This window comes from Dromiciops gliroides, chromosome 5 (genome assembly GCF_019393635.1).
Source record: "Dromiciops gliroides isolate mDroGli1 chromosome 5, mDroGli1.pri, whole genome shotgun sequence".
In the NCBI taxonomy this organism is placed as follows: Eukaryota; Metazoa; Chordata; class Mammalia; order Microbiotheria; family Microbiotheriidae; genus Dromiciops; species Dromiciops gliroides.
The window spans coordinates 235,097,585-235,116,560 of NC_057865.1; the positions used below are offsets into that span (position 1 = coordinate 235,097,585).

At 40.9% G+C, this 18,976-nt stretch overlaps 1 protein-coding gene across 1 annotated transcript in view; it reads left to right on the plus strand.

The window, feature by feature from the left end:
* RASSF3 (Ras association domain family member 3) overlaps nt 1-18,976 on the plus strand; it is a 115,375-nt gene that overhangs the window by 83,287 nt on the left and 13,112 nt on the right. The window contains exon 2 of the mRNA XM_043968590.1: nt 11,164-11,271. Coding sequence (XP_043824525.1) covers nt 11,164-11,271 — 108 coding nt within the window. The remainder of the gene's footprint in view (nt 1-11,163; nt 11,272-18,976) is intronic.

Sequence of the window (18,976 nt, forward strand, 5' to 3'; positions counted from 1 at the left end):
GGAAAGACTGTCTGTCCAGAGGGACAGAGAGTGTCTGATACAGCAAGAGGGATGATGCCTTGGTCAGTGAACAGTTTATGGGCAATTTTGGAGAGAGCAGCTTTAGTTGAATGATAAAGTTATGGCAAAAGAAATAAGGAAATAAAGGCAATGAGTGTAAACGGCTTTTTTAGAGGCTTGGCTGAGTGAGGATGGGAGGAGAGACACGGGCTGATAAGCTAAGGGTTTCTTTGTTTTGTTTTGTGGGGTTTTTTTGTTTGTTTTTTTTTGTGAAGCAATTGGGGTTAAGTGACTTGCCCAGGGTCACACAGCTAGTAAGTGTTAAGTGTCTGAGGCCGGATTTGAACTCAGGTACTCCTGACTCCAGGGCCTATGCTCTATTCACTGTACCTTCTAGCTGCCCCTGCTAAGGGTTTCTTAAAGACGAAGGAGACTGACATAATTACAGGCAGCAGAGAAAGAGTCAGTAGGCAGGGGGTCATTGAAGAGTAGAGGTAATTGTGGAGGCAATATGCTGGAGAAGAAAGAAAGAGATGGACTCTAGGCTAAATTTAAATGGTTGGCCTTAGTGAGAAGGACCACCTCTTTATCGGAAACTAAAGGAGGCTAGTGTAGGGGTGGATTTCAAAAGGTACAGGGAAAATTGAGAAGGGAGAGAGTACTCAGAAGTTGGAGCTAGGGCACAGGCACCTTCTTTGGATTCAGCCATGAAGGAAAAATTGGAAAGGATAATTTTTTTCAAAAAAAAAAAAGAAAAAGGGAAAATAAGGGGCAGCTACATAGTGCAGTGGATAGTCAGGAGGACCCGAGTTCAAATCCCACCTCAGACACTTACTAGTTTTGTGAGCCTGGGCAAGTCACTTAACCTCGATTGCCTCAAAAAAAAAAATGCAATTAATTTTTTTTAAAAAAAGGGAAAATGACAGTTGTTGAAAGTACTGTGGGAAGAGAGCATTAATAATTCACTGATCATGGAATTATAAACTGGTTCAACCATTTATGAAAGCATTTTGGAATTGTTTCCAAAAAGTCGCCAAACTGTGCCTGGTCTTTTACTCAGAAATATCAGTTTTAGGCTTATGATCTCCCAATACAGATCAAAGAAAGACAAAAAGGACCCATGTGTGTAAAAATATTTATAGCAGCATATTTTATTATACGATGAAAACTGGAAACAAAATGGTTGCCTATTAATGGGGGAATGGCTGAAACAAATTACAGTGTACAAATGTTATGGGATATTATTACATAATAAAAATGAGAAAGAGGACTGATTTAGAGAAATCTCAGGGGCCTTGTATGAACTGACGAAAAGTAAAGTGAGGAGAACCAGGAGAAAACCATACACAATGCCTGCAGTATTGTAACGAAAAACAGCAGTAAAAGGCCATGGATCATCTCACTGTGATCAATTCCAACTTCATAAGAGTGATAGTGAATCATATCTTGCCCACCTCTTGGCAAGGAGATGATGAACTAAGAGTGCAGATTTAGACCACATTTTCAGATACATGGGTGTGGCTTTGTTTTGCCTAATGATATTGACTTATTACAAAGGAGGGACTTTTATTTTGTTGGTGGGGAAAAGAGTTGGGGGTAGTAGTATTGATACTAAAAGAAGAAAAGGAAGAAAAGGACATCACTGAATCATTTTTTAAAATAGAAGGCAGTTTAGAAAGGAACACAGGTAGGGAAACATGTTGAATTTGAATCATACCAAAAAAATTTCCATACTATACATAATGGGAGAAAAAAAGAGGACATGTTCACAGTTTCATATACAGTACTTTTATTTTTGATTTTAAAATGTTGGTATTATTGTTTATTACAAAGTTTATAGCAAAAAAAAATTTACTGTATTAAAAACTATTTTCCGGGGGGCGGCTAGGTGGTGCAGTGGATTAAGGACCGGCCCTGGATTCAGGAGTACCTGAGTTCAAATCCGGCCTCAGACACTTGACACTTACTAGCTGTGTGACCCTGGGCAAGTCACTTAACCCCCATTGTCCCGCCAAAAAAAGAAAAAACAAAACAAAACATTTTCCAAGGCTGCTTTAGTAGAGATATCTGAAAGGTTAGCCTCAACCCAGGCAAGATGAGGCACTGTAAAATAATAGTGATAGAGTGGAAATCCACCCTTTGCTTTTAGCTACCTTAAAGACCAACCTCTGGCTAACTTGAATCTGAATAGTAGGCCTTTGCACTAAGATAAGCATCAGCTTGGCAGACATGACTCCCCAACTTGTCAACAGCAAGTTCACCAGGGAAAGATCTGAACCAAACAGCAAACTGTACTTTTAAGGTCAGAAGTAGAGGTTTAGTAGACCCCAGAAACAGCTGCCCGGAACACATCAGACTAAACAGAATTGGGTTTGTTTGTATGTTTTGGAGCACTTTTTCTTTTGAGTACTTTATTATTTTAAGAAACATACTCATAGGTTTTTCTTCTTTATTCATAACCATGTGAACTACAGTGCAGATATTCTCATGAAATAAAAACGTCCTGACTTCTAGTTTCCTTTGATTGGAAGTGGGTGGGAAGAGGGAAGAAAGAGGACTCTATGGATAGCTTCTCTGAAGAAAGCGTGGCCTTCTGAGTTACAGGTGCTGTTGCCTTACCCTGCCAGGACATCTGTCATAAATAATATAGTGTGGAGGCAGCTAGGTGGTGCAGTGGATAGAGCACCAGCCCTGGAGTCAGGAGTACCTGAGTTCAAATCCGGCCTCAGACACTTAACACTTACTAGCTGTGTGACCCTGGGCAAGTCACTTAACCCCAATTGCCTCACTAAAAAAAAATTAAATAAATAAATAAATAATGTAGTGTGAATATCACTGTCATCTTTGTGAAACAATTTAGTTCCCTTAACTGGAAGTATTGAAAAAGGTAGGGGCAGCTAGGTGGTGCAGTGAATAAAGCACCAGCCCTGGAATTCAGGAGTACCTGAGTTCAAATCCAGCCTCAGACACTTGACACTTACTACAAGTCACTTAACCCCCATTGCCCCGCCAAAAAAAAAAAAAAAGAAGTAAGGGGAGATAAAAATTGGGGCAGCTAGGTGGCGCAGTGGATAAAGCAGTGGCCCTGGATTCAGGAGTACCTGAGTTCAAATGTAGCCTCAGACACTTGATGCTAGCTGTGTGACCCTGGGCAAGTCACTCGACCCCCATTGCCCAACAAAAAAAAAGAAAAAAGAAAAAGGTAGAGAGCATTTTGCTAACCATTAGGCGATAATTTGACCTAACAATTATAGCTAATATAATAGCTAACATTTATGTGGTACTTACTCATTTGATCTTCACACTGACCCTGCCAGGTTGTCATCCCCATTTTGCACATGAGGAAATAGAGGCAAGCAGAGAGAAGTTAAGTGACTTGGCCAGGATCTCATGGCTAGGAAGTATCTGAGGCTGAATTTGAACTCAAGTGTTCCTGACTCCATGTCCAGTGCTCTCTACATGGAGTCACCTTGTAGAGACATCCCGTCCTCCATACATCATACATCATATCACTTAGTAGAGTTGGTTAAGGAACAATCTGGATCCAGGTTGCTGGATTTTTATCCCGTGCAAAGGCCATTGAAATCTTGCTCTTTTGGCCACAGATTTCTTCCCTTAAACCTGGTCAGCTGTCATAACTATGGGCTTTTGACCAAAGGATCCTAGAGTGTGGAACTGGAGGCATAATATAAAAGAAAGTCAGAAGACCTGAGTTCAAGAACCAGTTCTGCTATTGGCTGTGTGATCTTGGGCAAGTCATTTAAAACTATGAGCCTTGCTTTTGTCATTTGTGAAATGGATTTGATAACATACTCTCTATATCCTTAGGTGGCGGCTGTTTGAAAAGTTCTTTGTTGAACCTTAAAGCACAATAAAAATGTGAGTTTATTGCTATTTTTGTTGTTGTTGTTTATTATATCAGTTTTTGCCCACTCTTCCTGACCCCGTTTGGAGTTTTCTTGGTAAAGATACTAGAGTGGTTTGCCATTTCTTTCTATAATTCATTTCATAGATGAGGAAACTGAGGCAAACAGGGATAAGTGACTTGCCCAGGATCACATGAATAGTAAGTGTTTTTGAGGCTGGATATGAACTCAGATTGTTCTGACTTCAGGTCTAGTGTTCTAGCTGCTGCACCACCTTCCGGCCCTTATTGCTGTTGGATAAGTGCTAATCCACCTAGAAAAGCACTTTGTTCAATTCAGCAAGCATTTACAGAGTGCCTGCTATGTTCTAGGTGCTGTGCTAGGCTCTGAGACTATAAAGATGACAATAAAACAGCCTGCCTTCCTTCTATTCTACTAATTCTATTCTAGTCTATATTTTGCTAGGCAGCCTATGATTTCTTTGGGGAAATGACATTTAATTAGCCATTCTAACAATTAATAGTGTCATAGGATCACTAATTTTAGAGCTCTAAGGATTATTTTGCAGAGATGTCCAGAGACCTGTCTCCAGGTCCTTCCATTTCAAAAGCTGCATTCTTTCTGCTGTGTCATCTTGTAAGTGAAAGACAGCATTGAGAATAAAAAGAATAAAGAGATAAGGCTAATTAATTGGGCTCTCGGGCCTATTATTTTATGAGGCTTCTGAAGCTATTTGCAACAATCCTTTGGCTACTGACATGGTCCAATTTCTAATCCCATCTTCTCTCCAGGATAATGGGTGAAGACAATTCCATCGCTGTGGCATAGGGTGTGTTTCTCATGAGAAAACTCTCTGGGTAACTGCAAGTCTGGAGACTAAAGTGACCCCACCCATTAGCCCGGAGACCAGGCTGACTGAAAAAAACAGATTTTTGCGGGGATTTGCTTCATGAAAATTTAAACTAGTACTTGCTGAAAGGACCCTCTGTGATAATGGTGAAAGAGAAGACAGGAAAATGAATTGTTTAAGAGACTTGTAAAAACTGACCAAATGTAGACAGACACTGAGGTGTGGCACCCACATGGGTGGATGCCAACACAAATCACTCATGTGGCATTCACAAATTGCTTTGCTTTCCTCCTTACCACAGTTAAAGAACAATGTGCATTTACTTCTTCTGTCTTGTAAAATACCCTCCTTTTTTCCTTATTTCTTCCTCTCTTTCACTTCTTCCTGTGGTACCCATTTTCCTTCCACACTGTGTTCCTTTCGGTCTTTTCCCATAGCTTTTCATGAATGAAAATTGTTTGTGTCTTTTAAGTTTGAAAATGCTCACAGGCATTATTTTTTCCAGATTCAAATTCTGTCCCTTTTGTTCAGGTTGTGCAAGTGGTCAAGTCAGCAATAACATTTGGAGTATTGGCCCTCTTCCTGATTTAGGGGGGGACAGAAGTGTCCAACCGTTTAGGGAGGCTTCCCCCAAAATGATTTCTTAAGGTCTAACACTAAGAAATAATTATTTTTGAAAAAACAAGAATGATTTGTACTTTTAGACCCCAAACTATAAAAGTCAACAAAACTATTTGGAACTGGAAAAGCCCCTCATTGGAACAATTTAGATAAGAAAAAGTAAAAAAAACAATTAAACTCAATAATCCAGTGTTTAATAAATACCAAAATATCAATTACCTACAGATGAGCTCCTTATTCACATTTTTTAACTTTTAATTTATTTTTTACTTTCCCAGATAATCTCTAAGGTCCTTCTAAATTCTGAAATCCTAATATCTATGCTTGACTCAGGGCACTTATGCCAAAATAGGGAAATAATGTGTCTAAAAAAAAAAAAACACCTGGAAAACAATTTGGCAAAAATTAGGCTTTGACCAACATCTTATACCATACAACACAATAAACTCAATGGATATGTGATTCAAATAGTAAAGATTATGCTTTTTTCTTTTTTCTTTTTTTTGGGTGGGACAATGAGTGTTAAGTGACTTGCCCAGGGTCACACAGCTAGATTCGAACTCAGGTCCTTCTGAATCCAGGGCTAGTGCTTTATCCACTGCACCACCTAGCTGCCCCTGAACCTTACATTTTAATGTGGGAGACAGTATCTTCTCTATCTCTCTCTCTCTCTCTATACACACACACACACACACACACACACACACACACACACAATGTATACAAATAAGTAACCAGGGAAGAAAGACAGTAGAAGCTCTGGGAACCAAGGGAAGCCCTCCTGTAGTATGTGGTACTTGAATTGGGTGAAGGAAACCAGGAATTCCTAGAGGTACACTGTGGAGGAAGAACAAAAGTATGGAGATGGAGGATGGAGTGTGCGTTCACAGACATTTTGGAGGAGGGAGTAGACCAGAAGGGTAGGTAGGAAGGGACCCAGACTGTGAAGATCTATAATTGCCAAATATAGAACATTGTAGTTGATCCTCGAGGTGATGTGGGCCATTGGAGTTTAAGTGCAGGTATATCACGGCTGGATATAATATAAGGAATATTATTTTGGTTGCTCTATGGAGGATAAACTGGAGTGGTAAGAGGCCTAGGTCAGGGAGGCTATTGAAGAATCTGGATTCGGAGATGATGGAGGCCTTAACTAAGGTGGTGGCTGTGTAGGCTTATCTGACAGAGATCATTGAGATAGAAATTATATGAGTTGGTATGTTATTGGATATGTGGGGTGAGTGAGAGTGAAGAGTCAAGGATGACACCTGAAGATTGTGGGGCCTTCTGTGGTAATGGGGAAGTTTGGAAGAGGGATAGGTTTTGATAAGAAAGCTAATGTTTTCTTCTTTGGACATGTTGACTTTGAGATAGATGCCCATAGCTTCCTTCCTGGAGTCAGAAGGACCTGAGTTCAAATGTGGCCTTAGTCACTTACTAGCTGTGTGACCCAGGATGAGTCACATAATTATCCCATTCTCTCCCCCTCTCCAAAAAAAAAAAAAAAAAAAAAAAGAAATAGATGCGCATGGAACATCCAGTTTGAACAACCTAATAGGAGTTTGTGATATGGGACAGAAACCCATGAGAAAGACTAGGTCTGGGAGTCATCTGTAAGAATTTTTAGAATTCATCTAAACTAAAACTCCTTCATTTCACAGATCAGAAAATTGGGACCTAAAGATGGAAAGTGACCTCCTCGAGGTCACGCAGGGTGACAGGATCAATTAAAAAATAAACATTTATTAAGTACTTACTCTGTGCTGGGCACCAACCTAAGCGCTGGGACTATAAAAAGGGGCAAAAGATATCCCCTGACCTCAAAGAGTTTACGGTCTCTTGGGGGAGACAACATGCAAACAGAAACATACACAAAACAAGCTATCTACAGGAAAAATTGGAAATAATGAACAGAGGCAAAGCATTGCAATGAAGAGGGATGCTTCTAGGAGGAGAGCAGAAATTTGAATCCAGCCTCTTTATTTTTAGTTCCCACATTTTTCATTCCTCCTCACCACCCTGTAGGGTTTCCCTGTTATTTCCTGTAGTTATCAGTTGACATGCGCTCTGGGAATACTCAAGCCTAATGTTAACATATAAACAAAGCATCATTCAAAAGGATAAACCCGCTGCAGTAATCACTATTAACATAGGTAATTGAAAAGTGGTTGATTGTACTTCAGATTAAAAAAAAACAAAACACCAACCTCAAAGGAATCAACCAGCTTCTCACCTTTATGAACCCCACCAGGCTGGTTGACGTATAAGGCTCATAGAGAGCATTTGGGCCACTCGTGTTAGGTATTGCCTGCTCTTTTAATGGTGCTGGTTATAAAAATTGTAAAGACAGCCATAAATAGGAAATCCAAAAGGAGTTCAATGTGTATTCCCTCCTCCCCCTCTTTTTGCCCCCCATTCCTCCCATTTCTTTGAGAGCAGAATTATTCATTTTTTATCCATATCCCTTTGGCATCATACCTTTCCACATGGTGAGCACTTTTTTTTTTTTGTAGTTTTTTTTTTTTTAAGGGAGGCAATTGGGGTTAAGTGACTTGCCCAGGGTCACACAGCTAGTAATTGTCAAGTGTTTGAGGCTGGATTTGAACTCAGGTCCTCCTGAATCCAAGGCCAGTGCTTTATCCACTGCGCCACCTAGCTGCCCCGTGGTGAGTACTTTTAAAAAGGTTAAATTTGATGGAACAGTGGTCACTCCCAACCCAACCTGAAAGAAGCATCCGATCCCGGTGGTCTGCCCTGCTTTTGGTATAAGTGCCATTTTGTTATCCTTGTTCCCCATCTTGGATTAGGCAAACTGCAGTATATAGAGGCCAAGAAGCCTTAAGAAATGATGAAAGTAGCAACAAAGCTTTCTTTCCTAGGGGGAAGAGGAAAAACAACCTTGTTTTCTTTTTCCTCTCTCTAACTTGAGAGAATGATGAGGAACCTGTTGATGCTCTAAGGCGCTGTAGAAATCCTTGCTCATATAGAGAATGAGTTTTCTCACCTGGGCATTCTGGCCAGCTGTTTGAATCTACACCCTTCGTGTCTAACCAAAGACTCGTGAAAAGAAGATTTTTTGAGGGGTGGGTGTGAGCTTTTTTCTCTCTGGCAGATCAGAATGACTGCAAGAGGTTGTTGTTTATAGGCATTTTTGATGAATTGCAGGAATGAGCATGGGCTTCTGAGTTGTTCTTATTTCCCCAGAGTTAATCCAAACGCTGACCTTACATGCCTTAAGCTAGGTGGTGCCCCAAGCCTTCCCTTCATAGGGGATGGGCTGGCACTACCACTTGGTTCCCCTCTCCAAGTCTTAAACAACCCCGTGCTTGAGAACCAAAGGACGGTTTCAGACTATATATGGTGTTGGTGTGAGTATAGTACTGTAGTAGAAATCCTTAGGGTATTTATAACCCTCATTGCTGCACTGAGAGGATTGGTAACAAATGCCTGTTTGGATAATGTCCAACCGTGACGATTGAGTTTGTACAAGCGTGATGTGTCAGTGCTGTAAGAAACAAGTGTTCAGAAGCTTCATAGGGAGGTGGGTGGGGAAGGAACAGTTTAATAAATCTAATTTTAATTGCTCTTGATGCAATCGTATTGATTATTTTTAGACTTTTTAAAATCTGCTTCCACTTCCTTTTATCCCAGTTCTTTTTTTTTTAAACTGGGAAATCTTTTCTGTTGAGTTTTATTTTTTTAATTATTTTTATTTTTATTGGTGAGGCAATTGGGGTTAAGTGATTTGCCCAGGGTCACACAGCCAGTAAGTGTTAAGTGTCTGAGGCTAGATTTGAACTCAGGTCCTTCTGAATCCAGGGCCAGTGCTTTATCCACTACGCCACCTAGCTGCCCCCTTCTGTTGAGGGTTTTTTTGGTGAGGCAATTGGGGTTAAGTGACTTACCTAGGGTCACACAGCTAGTTAAGTGTTAAGTGTCTGAGGCCGGATTTGAACCCCAGTCCTCCTGAATCCAGGGCTGGTGCTTTATCCACCGTGCCACCTAGCTGCCCCCTTCTGTTGAGTTTTAAAACCTCGGCAGTCTATGAGGAGTAGGGTGATTGTGATTACGTTTTAATCATTATTTAATGCTCTGGGCCTTTCAGATCTCTGTAGTCGGCCCAAAACAGTTTACATCTATTATCTCCTTTCATCTTTACTGTTGTATAGTGGATAGAATGATAGACTTGGAGTTTCAGGAAAGCATGAAGACCCGAGTTTGAATCCAGCCTCAGATACTTTGTCATTGTATGACCCTAAATAAATCACCTACCCTCTGCCTTCCTCATCTCTATAATGAAGATAACAAGAGTACCTACCTCCCAGGGTGGTTGTGAAGATAAAAAGGACATAATAGATGAATACTTTTACAAATCTTAGAGCTCTCTATAAATATTTGCTATTACCATTTACGGATTGGTTTTAGGGATTTTTTTTTTTAGTGATTCCCCACAATAGCTATAGCTTTACTGAAAGTCCCTGGGTTTTTTTGGTTTTGTTTTTAGAACACCAAGGCACATTTGGGGCAGCTAGGTGTGATGTATGTTGTCTAGGTTCTGTCTTCTGTTTGCTTCTTTCAGCTTTTCATACACTTTGAGTTCAACTGGCAGTGACTGCAATAATTTGGTGTGCTTCATTTCTGCCTGAACTCTGTTTAATTCATGGTGGTTGCTGTAAATCGCATGAGTCAGATGCCTGTTGTCTTTTTCCTTCTCACTGACTTGTTTCTACAACCTTTCATTTTGTGTGTGTGTGTGTGTGTGTGTGTGTGTGTGTGTGTGTGTGTGTGTGGATGATGGATGGATGGATTGATGGACAGATGGACGTACAGATGGAGTGGCACAGTAGATAAGAGTGCCAGGCCTGGAGTCACTTAGACTCATCTTCCTGAGTTCAAATCTGGCCTGGGACACATACTAACTGTGTGACCCTGAGCAAGTCACTTAACCCTGTTTGCCTCAGTTTTCTTATCTGTAAAATGAACCGGAGAAGGAAATGGCAAACCAATTCCAATATCTCTGCCAAGAAAACCCCAGGTGGGATCATGAAGAGTCAGATATGACTGAAACAGTTGAACAATAATGAGAAAGGCACATGGCCTTCCACATGAGGAAAAGCAGTATGACTTAGTGAGAAAGGCATGAGACTTCCCTTTGAATCCCAGGTCTGCTCCTAACTTGCTGTGTGATCCTGGGTCCATCTTTTACCTTCTTTGGACCTCATTTTATTTATTGTAAAGAGTGATTTGGGCTAGACCTTCCAGCTCTGTGGTCCTGTGATCCTGTGATCCCTGATTATATGACTTCCTTGTGACTTGAAGTTCAGGAAATTAAAACAGCCCTCTGCACATAATAGGATTATTTTCCAGTTGATATTTATTGATTTCCCCGTCCTATATCAGGGAGAGGAGTAGCAGATCAGGAACATCTCAGATTTATGGATCCTGCCAGGTGGGGGGAGGGAGGAGGTGCTTTTGAAATGTTAAATATCGGATGGAATGGAAATTGTCGGTCTAGATCAGAGAGGGAAGCGATTTAGCTGCCTGCAGAAGGGTTTCTCGTGCCAAGAACTGACTCTAGCAGGAGGGATTTTAAAACTAATGCCACATATGTCAATGTGGTTTTAGGGTCTGCTTTTAAGCATGCAGAGCAGGTTGACTGACACTGAGAACCGCAGCTGGGTTGGGGGATGTGGGGTGTGGGGTGTGGGTGTTTTTCAAGGTTAAGCCACCAAAGTTGTTCTTCCCAGGAATGTAAAAGGAGCCCTGGTCTTATCTGCATGTTCTCTCAGATTGCTAATGGGTGTTGTGGTTTGTTTTTCCTTTTAGGATGTTGAGAAAGAAAAGGAAAGCCACAATTATCTCAGCAAAGAGGAAATCAAAGAGAAGGTTCACAACTACAATTTAGCTGTTACGGACAAATTGAAGATGACCTTGGTAAGAACCAAGTTATGGTTAATGTGAACAATTTAGTTGCACTTTTGGGTAATGTGAACAATTAGTACATTTTGAATTTTAGGATAAAAATGAATCAGTGGTCTAATATTCAAACTAGAAATGCCATGGAGACTGAACTCTTTCTCACCCTTCACATTGATTCCGTTTCATAGGTAGGCCTGTTGGCCTGCCCTGAAGTTGGGGAAAAGATCTTTTCTTGGGCCCTCTTAAAAAGCAACACACTAGGGGGCAGCTAGGTGGCGCAGTGGATAAAGCATCAGCCCTGAATTCAAGAGTACCTGAGTTCAAATCCTGTCTCAGACACTTGACACTTAGTAGCTGTGTGACCCTGGGCAAGTCACTTAACTCCTCATTGCCTTGAAAAAAAAAGAAAAAGCAACACACTGTATTAAGATTTAGATTTTTGGGGCAGCTAGGTGGCGCAGTAGATAGAGCCACCAGCCCTGGAGTCGGGAGGACCTGAGTTCAAATCCGGCCTCAGACACTTGATACTTACTAGCTGTGTTACCCTGGGCAAGTCACTTAACCCCAATTGCCTCATTCAAAAAAAAACAAAAAAAGATTTAGATTTTTAAAGAATTCTGCACATCATCAGAGGATCTTCAGCAATAGTCTAATTGGGGCCAAACTGTTCAATAGGTGGTATTTCAGTTTGTAACAAGACCTCTGGTAATTTTATCTTGCAAAGATAAGCTTGAAAGTGTCAAGGAAAGAGATTATGCCTGGCGTTTGGCATGAGATCAAGTTGGAATTTTTATCATCCAAACAGTGTGTGTGTGTGTGTGTGTGTGTGTGTGTGTGTGTGTGTGTGTGTGTACGCGCACGTACACGCATGTGCATGGGCCTACGTGCACATAGTATGTAATATTTAATGCTCAAACATCAGTGGGTTGCTTAATTATTCATTTTCACAGAAAGAGAATAAAGAAAGATTTCTTACTAGATTAAAAATGGAAAGCTTTTTACAATGCTGTATCTCCTAATTATTGTTACAGGAGGAAGTGGGGGTGGACTAAGGCTTTCAATGACAGTGAGTAGACAAGATCCAATCAACCAAACAAGCATTTATTAATCATCTGCTTTGTGCTTTGGAGGCAGCTGGGTGTTATTATAGTGCACAAAGTGCCAGGCCTGGAGTCTGGAAGACTCATCTTCCTGAGTTCAAAGCCAGTCTCAGACACTTATAAGCTATGTGACCCTGGGCAAGTCACTTAACTCTGCTTGCCTCAGGTTCCTTATCTGTAAAATGAACTAGAGAAGGATATGACAAACCATTCTAGTATCTCTTCCAAGAAAACCCCAGTTTGGGTCACAAAGAGTCAGACATGACTGAAAATAACTCAACAACTATGTGCTAGGCGGGGGTGGGGGGGTGGGGGGGGTGGGGTTTAAGTACAAAGTATAACCAAAAAATGGAATATTCCCTAATCTCAATGAGTTTATTATGTTATTAGGAGAGACATGAAGTCCATATATGAATATACATAAAATAAATATAGGGAAAGGGTCTGAACATGTGAGTTCATTGGAAAGGGGGACTTCTAGGTGAGTAACATTCATCTACAAAGGTCAGCCAGCAATCTTCCCTGAAGCTTAAAAATGATTGAAGGGGGTGGCTAGGTGGCGCAGTGGATAAAGCACCAGCCCTGGATTCAGGAGTTCCTGAGTTCAAATCCGGCCTCAGACACTTGACACTTACTGGCTGTGTGACCTTGGGCAAGTCACTTAACTCCCATTGCCCCACCAAAAAAAAAAATGATTGAAGACCCTTTCTCCCAAGAGTTTTTGTTTATGTTATGTGAGTTAAATACATCAATATTTACCACATTGGAAATTTTAACAGCTTAGTTAATTATTTCTTGGTTAATTAAGAAAATAATTTTGCCTTCATGGACCCCCTGAACAGTTCTTGGGGACCTGGACCCCAGACATCTCCCTGGATCACACTTTGAGACCACTGCTTTAGGCCACTTTTTTGTTTTTTGTTTTTGTTTTCAGGGCAATGAGAGTTAAGTGACTTGCCCAGGGTCACACAGCTAGTAAGTGTCAAGTGTCTGAGACCGGATTTGAACTCAGGTCCTCCTGATGCCAGGGCCAGTGCTGTATCCACTGCACCACCTAACTGCCCCTCGAGGCCACTTTTGAAGACTCTCGGAGGCCAAAAGAACTTGAGGACCTCTGGCCTAGAGCACAGAGAAGGGAAGCCTAGAGTCACAGAGTTGGGACTTGAACCCAGGTCTTTATGGCTCCAAGACCAGCTCTATTCAATGCAACAGGTTTCATGTAGAAGTCAGTGCTGAAGCAGCTAGGTGGCGCAGTGGATAAAGCACTGACCTTGGATTCAGGAGTACCTGAGTTCAAATCCTGCCTCAGACACTTGACACTTAATAGCTGTGTGACCCTGGGCAAGTAACTTAACCCCCATTGCCCCGCCAAAAAAAAAAAAAAAGATGTCAGTGCTTAAGCTGCATCTTGAAGGAAGAAGGGGAGTCTATGAAGTGGAAGTGAAGTAGGGGGACTGGCCAATGTGAAGGTGTGAAGAATAGGAGGGGAGAATCATGGGAAGAACAGAGAGAAGGACAATTGGGCTGCATTGCAGAACACAGGAGGTGCATATAGTAGGTCTGGACATCAGTCAGGACCACATTGTGAAGAGCTTTAAAAAGCTTAACAGCTTACATTTGATGTTAGAGGCAATAAGGACTCCCTGGGGGTTTTTGACCAGAGAATGACATGGTGAGATCCAAGATTAGGGCAGATCATTTTGGAAGTTGAATGGAGGGAGGATAGATTGGAGTGAAGAGAGACTTGAGATGAGGAGATGGAATTTGGAGGATATTAGAGCAGTCTAGGAGAGATTATGGTGGCTGACGGAAAGTAGAAGCTGTGTGAATTGACTGAAGGGGGCGGATACAAGAGATGCTATGGAGGGCAAAGAAGTGAGATTTGGTCACTGATTGGCTAAAGTGGGTGGGAGGAAGGGGAAGAGCTGAGGAGAACCCAGACTGAGAGATTGAGGCTGCCTTTAACAGGGATAAGGGTGTTTAGGGAGAGTGAAGTCTAGCAGTTGTTTTTGTTTTTGTTTTGCTTTTTTTGGTGAGGCAATTGGGGTTAAGTGACTTGCCCAGGGTCACACAGCTAGTAAGTGTTAAGTGTCTGAGGCCAGATTTGAACTCAGGTTCTCCTGACTACAGGGCCGGTGCTCTATCCACTGCTCCACCTAGCTGCCCCTTGTTTTGCTTTTTTAAAGCAGAATTAGTCACCTTTCTCCGAACCTGGCTAGCCCATGAGTTTTCCTTTCTCTCTAGTTCAGGATGCCTTGCTTTCAGCTTCTTCCCATCCTCTTTTTCTCCCCCCTCCTATTTTTTGCTAGTCCAGTGAGCCCCTGAAACTGCCTTTCTCCTGGCTACAAACAATTAGGGTTCAACATTGGGTTAGCCCATTTCAGACAGGCTCTATCAAATTCACTGCCCTCCTTGATAGAACCTTTGGAACCATGGCTACCGGTAATCTCTCAGATGTGATTTTACCAAGGACATGAGCAAAAAGGATCCCTATTTTGTTCTTTATTGTTTGAGTCCCCAAAGGATCATAGATCTATAGCTCTGAAGTTTCCCCCTCCTACTTTTCCAGTCTTCTTGCATCTAACTTACCACTATTTACCGTGCACTCTGTAATTCAAGTGACACCAACTTTCCTCACTGTTCCTTGCAAAAGATACCAGACTCTAGTCATTTTCACTAGCAGTGCTCCATGCATGGGATGCTTTCTCTCTTCATCTCCACCTTTTGGCTCTCTTAGCTTGCCCAGCTAAAATCTATCCTTCCTTCCTTCCTCTCTCTCTCACCCTCTTTCTTTCCTTCCCTTCCCTCCCTCCCTTCTCTTTCTTTCTTTCTCTCTCTTTCTCTTTCTTTCCTTCTCTTTATTTCTCTTTATTTCTTCCCCTTCCTTCCTTCCTTCTTTCCTTCCCATTTACTAAGGTTTTCCAGGTCATTTTTTAAAAAAAAATAATATTTTTTCCCAATCATATGTTAAAAATTTTTTAACATTTAGGGTTTTTTTTTTTGTTTAAAGTAACGAATTCTAGCCTTTCTTCCCTTCCTCTTCCATAAGATGGTAAGCAATCTGATATAGATTATACATGTGCAATCCTGTAAAACATTTCCACATTAGTTATTTTGTACAAGTAGACTTGAACATCAACCAAAAAAAGAGAAAGAAAGTGAAAAATAGTACGCTCCAGATAATATCAGTTCTTTCTCCAGAGGTGGATAGCATGTTTCATCATGAGTCCTTTGGAATTGTGTTGGATCATTGTATTGCTAAGAATAGCTAAGTCATTCACAGTTCTTCATTGTTTTGAATATTATTGTTACAATGTTCTCTGGGTTCTGCTCACCTTACTTTGCATCAGTTCATTGAAGTCTTTCCAGGTTTCTCTGAAATCCTCCTGCTCACCGTTTCTTATAGCGCAATAACATTCCATTACCTTCATATGCCACAACTTGTTTAGCCATTCCCTAATTGATGGGCATCCCCTCAATTTTCAATTCTTTGCCACAACAGAAAGAGTTGTGATAAATATTTTTGTACAAGTAAGAACTTTTCCCTCTTTTAAAATCTCATTTTCTACAGGGATCCTTTCCTGATTCCCCTTAATTCTAGTGCCTTCTCTGTTGTTTAGCTCCAATTTATCCCATGTATGGCTTGTTTGTACATAGTTGTTTGCATGTTGGTGTCCATATTAAACTGTGATTTCCTTGAAAGCAGACTATCTTTTGCCTTTCTTTGTAGCTTCAGGACTTAGCACAGAGCCTGGCAGTGATAGGTGCTTAATAAATGCTTATTGACAACACATGTATAATGTGTATCAGATTGCTTGCCTTCTCAATGAGGGAGGTGGGGAAGGAGGGAGAGAATTTGGAACTCAAAATTTTAAGAACAAATGTTAAAAAATATTTTTATATGTAATTGGGAAACAATTAAACATTAAATAAATTTGAAAAAAACAACAAGATGATATCCACTTGTAGATAGAAAACTTATGGGCTCAGAGTGCACATTGAGGCTTTTTTTCTAAAATATCTTTTTTTTCTGGAACATACTAACCATGCAATATATTTTGCACGACTTCATATGTATAATCAGTATTGTATTTCTTGCCTTTTCAATGGGTAGAGGATTTGGAACTGAAAATAAAAAAATTAAAATTAAAAATAATATAATAATAGGGGAAGAAACATACTGAGATTTTCCAAAGGTTTTTTTCCCCCTATTCATAGCTTTTAAAAGAGGATTAAGACAAGACAATCTCATATAAAATGAAGGTTAGTCTATTGGAAAGAGCCCTTGGAGTCTGGAGTAAGTAAGGAGAGTCATGGGTACTCACTAACTCCGTGAATGTAGGCAGATTATTTATCCTCCCCAAGTTTAGGTCTCCTCAGCTTTCAAATGGTGATAATACTATAGGAAGTACTGAAATAATATTTGTAAAGTGCTTTACCTCCTCCCTGTTACCCTCCCTCTTTGAAAGGTTGGCAGCTTCATTGGATACAGTAACACAGGCTCTTATTGAGGAAGGAGTTCCGGCTTGTTATATACCAGGGTGAACCCCACATCCTTTTTGGGAGGACAACCCCAAGTAACTCAAGGGTGGTCAGTGCCCAAGGGTGGGCAAGGAGGCAGCTGGGACATAATAAAGAGAGAGAAGGAAGGAAACACACCTTGGTTACCTGGAATTCTTGGATACCTCCACCTTCATATCAGAGGGCCCAGAAAAAAATGATTAGGAATAAGAGTCAAACCTTTGATTTCAGTGATTCGGGGAAGTTCTTCCACCAACCCGAGTCAGCACCCTCTCAGCAACTTGTAGTCTTCAAAAGGTGCCATGGGCATTGAGAGCCCACATGTCTTATTGTGGTTTTTTGTTTGTTTGTTTGTTTGTTTTTGGTGAGGCAATTGGGGTTAAGTGACTTGCCCAGGGTCACACAGCTAGTAAGTGCCAAGTGTCTGAGGCTGAATTTGAACTCAGGTCCTCTTGAATCCAGAGTCAGTGCTCTCTCCACTGCGCCACCTAGCTGCCCCCCCCCCACATGTCTTGTTAAGGGTCAGCAGAGGCAGAGCTTCAACCCATGCTGCCCTGGTTTTGAGTCCACTTCTATGCCAGAATGGGCCCTGAAAAGTCAGCAGTCAACAAACAAAATATCATCTATTACTCTGCCATTTTCATCTTTTTTTAATTATTTCTCTTGGACCCTGTTAGAATCTTCTACTTGGTGTTTCTGCTTTAACATGTGTTGGACTGGATGGACCAAGCATCTGCCCTTTCATCCTATGACAGTAACACCAGTGCCCTTAGGCCATCCCTCCTGATCCCCTCAGGACGGTTTTCCAGGTTTCTTACTCACTTTCCTTTCTGAATGCCTTTGCTTCCACTTATCTACTTGGGGATGGAGTCCTGGCTTTCTGCCATATACATCATGGATTGTTCGTTAAAATGAATGACTTCTTTGGTGACCTTTATTTCACTCGATCCTTGGGATTCCTTATTCACTAACCACTCCACATTGGATATTCAGTGTACCAGGTGAAACCTGGTGCCGTAGAAACATTGATATAATCGCATTAAATAAGATGAGAGGAATGGAAGAGAGAAAGCAAGGAGGAGAATAAAAATGCTTTTAGTGCAGAAATTCTTAACTTTTTGGGTGTATGGTGGCCCCTTTTGGTAGTCTGGTGAAGCCTGTGGACCCCTTCTTGGGATAATGTTTTTGCATGCATAATGGTAGCAAAGAGGTGGAAATCGAATGATGCCTATCAATTGGGGAATGGCTGAATAAGTTGTGGTATATGAATGTGATGGAATACTCTTGTGTTGTAAGAAATGATGAGCTGGCAGATTTCAGAAAAACCTGGAAAGACTTATGTGAACTGATGCTAAGTGAAATGAGCAAAACCAGGAGATTATTGTATATAGTAACAGCAACATTGTGCAGTGATCAACTGCAAGAGACTTAGCTCTTCTCCACAATTCAGTGATCCAAGACAATTCCAAAAGACTTGTGCTGGAAATGTTCTCCATATCTAGAGAAAGAACCAAGGGGGTCTGAATGCAGATCAAAGGATACCATTTTCACTTTTTTCTTTCTTTCTTGTGGTTTTTCCCTTTTGTTCTGATTTTTCTTTTACAATATGACTAATATGGAAATATGTTTAATGTGATTGTACTCTATAACCTATATCAGATTGCTTGCTGTCTTGGGGGGGTGGGGAAGGGAAGGGAGGGAGAAAAATTTGGAACTCAAAATCTTACAAAAATTAATGTTGAAAACTATCTTTACATGTAGTTGTAAAAAAATAAAATGTTATTAAGATGGGAAAAATAAATGCATAAAATACCTAGGATTACTAAGGAAAACGTTCATGTTAAAATACAGTTATTAAAATCATTTTTAATCAGTGGAAGCCAGGTTTGGAACCCCTGAATTGAGGCCACCAACTGGCTGAGCTAGGCGTTTAGAGCATGAAAAGAGGAGACATTGTGTAGCTAGGAATAAAATGCATGGATTCCTTTTATCTTTTACTTATTTTTTTTCCTCCTGAGAATCACAGCCATGTGTCCCCATAAGCCTTCTCCCAGGAACACTCCCTTGGAACATCTGTCTTCCATGTGCCTCTAGAAGTG